The sequence below is a fragment of the Artemia sp. Qi Xiang Cuo genome, chromosome 19 (genome assembly GCF_049724085.1).
Source record: "Artemia sp. Qi Xiang Cuo chromosome 19, ASM4972408v1, whole genome shotgun sequence".
Lineage (NCBI taxonomy): Eukaryota > Metazoa > Arthropoda > Branchiopoda > Anostraca > Artemiidae > Artemia > Artemia sp. Qi Xiang Cuo.
This window is the reverse complement of record NC_142812.1, coordinates 42,407,317-42,413,316: the sequence shown is the minus strand read 5'-3', so window position 1 is coordinate 42,413,316 and position 6,000 is coordinate 42,407,317. Positions and strand designations below refer to the sequence as shown.

The 6,000-nt window shown below is 37.1% G+C and overlaps 2 protein-coding genes across 2 annotated transcripts in view; both read right to left on the bottom strand.

Annotated features, from left to right (window-relative positions):
- Nucleotides 1–1,440, bottom strand: part of LOC148940866 (uncharacterized) — a 26,971-nt gene extending 25,531 nt beyond the window's left edge. The window contains exon 1 of the mRNA XM_089105093.1: nucleotides 1,317–1,440. Within this exon, the coding sequence (XP_088961219.1) occupies nucleotides 1,317–1,335 (19 nt within the window). The 5' untranslated portion in view covers nucleotides 1,336–1,440. The remainder of the gene's footprint in view (nucleotides 1–1,316) is intronic.
- The window catches only part of LOC148940863 (uncharacterized), a 226,281-nt gene that overhangs the window by 110,155 nt on the left and 110,126 nt on the right, over nucleotides 1–6,000 (bottom strand). The gene's annotated exons all lie outside the window — the stretch shown is intronic.

Below are 6,000 nucleotides of genomic sequence, written 5' to 3'. Positions count from 1 at the left end.
GGGGGATTAAGTCATCTTAAAAGACATATTTATAATATTTTCGAACATGCTGAACAAAATGACTATCTCCAAATTTTGATCAGGTGACTATGGGAAAAAATGAGCGTGGGAGGGGCCTAGTTGCCCTCCAATTTTTTTGGTCACTTAAAAAGGGCACTAGAACTTTTAATTTCCATTCGATTGGGCCCTCTCGCAATATTTTAGGACCACTGGGTCGATATGATCAAACCTGGGAAAAAAAACAAACAAACAAATAAACACGCACCCGTGATCTTTCTTCTGGCAAAAAATGTAAAAGTCCACATTTTTGTAGATAGGACCTTGAAACCTCTACAGTAGGATTCTGTGATACGATGAATATAATGGTGTGATTTTCATTCAGGTTCTACAGCTTTTAGGAGGTCTTTCCTCCTTTTTTCTAAAATCAGCCGAATTTTCTCAGGCGCGTAACTTGATAAAACTTATATATGTGACATCAGCATTAAAATCTGAGTCTTTTGATGTATCTATTTGTATCAAAATACCGTTTTCTAGAGTTTCGGTTACCATTGAGCCGGGTCGCTCCTTACTTACAGTTCGTTACCACGAACTGTTTGATGACCTTTAAAATCTATGTGTTATAAAAGTGAAACCATGCAAAATAGATCCTCTGCTTAAATGAAGTACAACAAAATTATTTTCAGCTAAACAACTTTTCTAAATCCCAATTTATGGTAAATATTTACCAAATCATATTATTGACTTACGAATAAAGTAAACATACCACTCGATGCCTTTTTTTTTGCTCTTTCCAAATATAATAGCCTAATCATTTTTGTCGGAAATGATTTTAGCCCCCACCCCTATATATACCAATTCAGGGTATATGTTTGCACATTAGGGGGGTGGGGGGGAGTTTAATCTTACCTCTCATTTACATCAGAAATAAAAGTTACCCCCATCCCCCTATTTATATCCCACCCCAATTTATAAGGTTTTAAAGATATGCAAGTACATTTCCTAAATTTTGAAAAAAAACATTAACATTGCTTTAAATCCTACCAAATGAAAGAAATTGCATTTTAGAACTAAAGCCAGAGAAAAAGAAACTCATAACTGAAAATTCATGTAAAATATTGTTTTGTCAATTTCAAAAGGCATAGAGACCTGTCATACAGGCAAATTTCAAAACCCTCTAGAGGGAGAAGGAGTGGAGGTAAGTACTTCAAAACACCTTCCCGGGACACACTTTAGCCTGTAGATCCATACCTGAAAGTTTCATTTTTCCTAACCTAACCCCTTTCCAATATAGCCAAGAAATAGGAAGATAAACATACCATATAACATCACTAACATAATCCAAACAAATATTGATTATTTTCTACGGAAAAACTTCCAAAGAATCACCATTATTGTACCAAAGCACTTTAACTTCTAGTTATTTAAAACGTTAACGTTAAGACGCCCGAAGGTGGAACTGTAAATACCAGAGCTCTTGTCGTCTACCATAAATACCCTGAAGTTATGTTGGAGTGGTACATAGGATGAAACAACGACGATTATCTAGTAAAATGACATCCTTAATTAAAGAATTACCGCTAGCGTAGTTTGTATCTGGTCTTGTAAATGTGTCATGAATTAGTATTGCCAGAAAAGCCTAAAGAAAGAACGATAATTGGGTTTTAAAGTTGCCAAAATTAAAAACAAGGGGGAAAAGAACGAGAGGGTATTATTGCTCAAATCTTCAAAAGACCCACTAAAAACAAAAATTCCAACATGCCTGTTGGTTGTTCTTCACAATGTCTGCTGAATGTTATAGAAAACATTTTTTTAATCCTATTTCAATATTTGAAGCTGTTTATTGATTGAAAGGTACTGGTGCATTTAAACGTACTCTTTTATACACTGCTAAAGAAGTCGAGTTTGGTTAATGCTAATGAAATAAAATAAAATAGGATGAATATATAATAGCTTAGAAACAAATTTGGGTTATATATTTAAACATTAGGGGGTGGGGGTGGGGGTAAAGCATACTATATATTAAATACGTAACCTAACCTAGGCATCTCCCTCCCCCCTCCCCTAAACCCCAAAAACCAATAGTTTAAATATCGTAAACGCAATGAAAACTACTCTGCATTCTAATTCTTAATAGCGGTGTCTTGAAGTAACCAGTCTGGCGGGTATCTGTAGCATCTCCAGTTTTACATTCCATATACAGTATATGCAAGAGTACGTTTAATGCACTTGTACCGATTGAAATACTGCGTGTTTTTGCTACTTTGATAGTATAGTACCACATCGGAGAGTAGAATAGAATTTAAAATGGTACTGCCCCTGAACAGACAATTTTTGCTAAGAAGCTTAGTCGCTTTGTTATTTTGGAACTGCCATAATTTCATAGATATCATGCTTGCAGCAGTAGCTACAACCTAGTAAAGAGCAAACAACAGCCCGTAGCAACAAAAAGTTGAATAACGTGTTTTGAAAAAGACTCTAACGATAAGAAATTGCATCTGATACTGAATCAGGAATGGTAACTATTGTTTTAGTTCATCTTAAAAGTAAAAGTTTATTGCGAAAACAAATTTATGATGATTTCGATACAGAGCCTAGAACCCCTCTAAAATGGCTTCAGATCGAAATAAAAAATGCATCATTGCAATCAGCATGGTCAAAAGCCTAAAATACGATAATTACAGTCCTCCACCTTCAACAACAAGGAAAATCACTTTTTTGTATGGATAGCACTGATGTCTCCCTTTTTTTCTTCTTTTTGTCTACCAGGGGTAGGGGGTAACCAGAACATCACAGAGAGGTGTTTGATGGCTCATTCAAACGGAAATTAAATTTGCTAGTGCCCTTTTTAAGTAACCAAAAAGATTGGAGGGTAGCTAGCCCTCAGCCCCAAAAGGCCCCCTCCTCCCAAAGTCGTCCACTCAAAATCTCGAGGGAAGTCAGTTTTTCTGAGGAAATAAAAAGCTAAGTTGGAACTTAAAACGAACAGAAATTATTGCTTTACGGTCTCTCTAACATATATAAATAAAATTGGTACACATACTAACCAACTAATGATATTTTCTTACGTTTGTAGGATAATAGAAAACTAGCGCTTTACTGAAAACACAACACAATGTGGCAATGTAGGAGTTTTGGCACAGAAAAAGTATACCATTTTTAGAACACTTCTTACAGTACAAAAATAAAGCATTTTAGAGACATTTCATGATTATTTTCTAGACAAGTTTGAAGTAAAGCCATCCTGATAGTATTAAGACTAGACCCCGGCGCCACGCCGGCGCAACGACCGAACGCCGCCAACGAGAGGCCCGGCTGACTGCCGCCGAAGTATCGCAATGCCGCCGGCGCGCTGCGCGGCGTTTGGCCGACTGAATTAATCTTGCATCAATTATTTATTGCGTCAACCACAAAGTTGGAACTTTTCTTTTCTCGTGTGGTTAAGTATTTCGATTTTCCTGATTAGAAGTGAAGCAGGGCTTGCACTATCCCTGAATTTTCGGGGATTTTCCCGAAAATCTGTGTGTCACCCCGAAAAAAAACATTTGGTTCCTCGAATCCCCGAAAATCACCCAATCACGGTGCCACCCCTAGTGATTTATCACTAGTGACTATCCCTGCCAAATATTACTTTGTATACCATAATTCTTCACTACTCTCTTGTTCGTTAATTTTGGTCTCTTGTGTTACTTTGTGTATAAACCAGAGAGATACCATTGCAATATACACGGTTCTTCGTATGTTGACAAAAGTGTCGTCTTTATGAAGTTAAATAAAAAAAACAAGTTTTTTCAGTTGAAAGTAAGAAGCGACATTAAAACCTAAAATGAACAGCAATTATTCCGTATAAGAAAGGTGCTGTCCCCTCCTCAACGCATCACTCTTTACGCTAAAGTTTTTTATTGTTTTAAAAAGTAGAGTCGTGGAAGAGTCAAACGTTTTTCAATGCCGGTAAATCTGGCTCGCCCTCTATGAAATATATCCCTCCCCCTCACGGAAAACTCCTCCGTGGAAATTTCATCCAACGTAAAGTGCACCCCCTCCAGTGAAATTCTCTCCACACAGTTCCTTCCTCACTGAGAATCCCCCCCTCTCTGTAAAATTGCTTGTGGACGATCCACCCTAAAAAATTACCCGTAGCATTTTTTCATTGGAATAGGACTTCAATCTGGAATCGGTTTCTCAATGACTCCAGAAATGCCCCCTTCCGTGGAAATTATTTCCCAGAAAACAAAACGCGCGGAAAAAAGCCCCTGGATAATTCCCCCGGAACATCTCTACATGAATAATTTGGCAAAGAGAATATAAAACAATTAAAAAGAATTTCGTATAGTACTTCTGTCAAAACCATCCAGTATAACATTTCCCCTAGAATCTTCACTCATCAGAAATTTCCCTCCCCAAGGAAGGTTCTTCCCTTAGAAATTCACCCCAAGCAGCCCCCCCCCCCCAAAAAAAAATGGTTGTATAGTTCCCAATAACGAATACTATATGTAAACAATAGGCAAAGTTCACAGCTTGCAGCCCTTCCCCCGAGGACTGTGGCAGGTCATTTTACACAGACATAGTTATTAGATTTTTCGACTATGCTGAGCAAAATGGCTGTCTCAAAATATTAATCTGGTGACTTTGGGGAAAAAATGGGTGTGCAAGGGGGCCTAGTTGCCCTCCAATTTCTTTGGTCACTTAAAAGGTGCACTAGAACTTTCGATTTCCATTCAAATGAGCCCTCTCGCGATGTTTTAGGACCACCGGTTCGATACAATCGCCCCTGGGAAGGAAAAAAAACAAACACGCATCCGTGATCTTTCTTCTGACAGAAAAAAAATACAAAATTCTACATTTTTGCATATAAGACCTTTAAATCTCTACAATAGGGTTATCTGATACGCTGAATCTGATGGTGTGATTTTATTAACATTCTATGACTTTTAGGGGCAAAAAGTGACAAAATTTGCACTTTACTGAAAAAAATATAAGTGTTTTTACTTTTATAACTTTATTAAATCAAATAATATTAACATTTTGATTACTAAATATCAGTATATGTATATATACTGATAAAGTGTTTCAGTAAAGTTTTAGTAAAGTATTTTTTTGTATTTTTTTTGTAGTTACCCTCCAATCACTTTCGACTATTAAAAAGGGCACTAGCCCTCTCAATTTCCAATTGAATGAGCCCCTTTTGATGTTTTACGACAACGCTGTCTATAAAAATCTTATATGCTCCCAGGGCATAACTTACAACCTTTGCCCTGGGGGTTCTGGGGGGTTTGTCATCCTCAAATACATAACTTTCAGAACTTTCTATTACATTGAACAAAATGGTTATCTCTAAAGTTTGATTTAATGTTGTTCGGGAAATGGTGGGCGTGAGAGGGGGGTTAATTACTCTCAACTCACTTCCTACTATTAAAAAAGGCAATTTCAATTTCTAATCAAATGAGCCCTTTTTGAAATTTCTAGAATAACTTTCTATATAAACCTTATATGCCCCCAGGGCATAACTTACAACCCTTGCACTGAGGCTCTGAAGGGGTTATCATCCTAAAAGACCTAATTTCCAGAACTTTCAACTACGTTGAACAAAATGGAGATCTCAAAATTTTTATTGAATGTGTTTGGGAAAATGGTGGGCGTGAGAGGGGCGTTAGTCACTCTCCAATCACTTTCAACTATCAATAATGGCACTAGCCCTTTCAATTTCCAATTGAATGAGCCCTTTTGAAGTTTCTACGACAGCGCTTTCAATAAAAACCTTAATATGTCCCCAGGGTATAACTTACAACTCTAAAACTTTCCACTACGTTGAATAAAATGGCTATCTAAATATTTTGATTGGATGTTCTTGGGGAAAAGGTGGGCGTGAGAGGGGGTTAGTTTCCCTCAAATTACTTTCGACTATTAAAAAGGGCTCGAGCCCTTTAAACTTCCAATTGAATGAGTCCCTTTTCAAGTTTCTGCGACAAAGATTTCAAATAAAACCTTATATGTCCCCAAGGC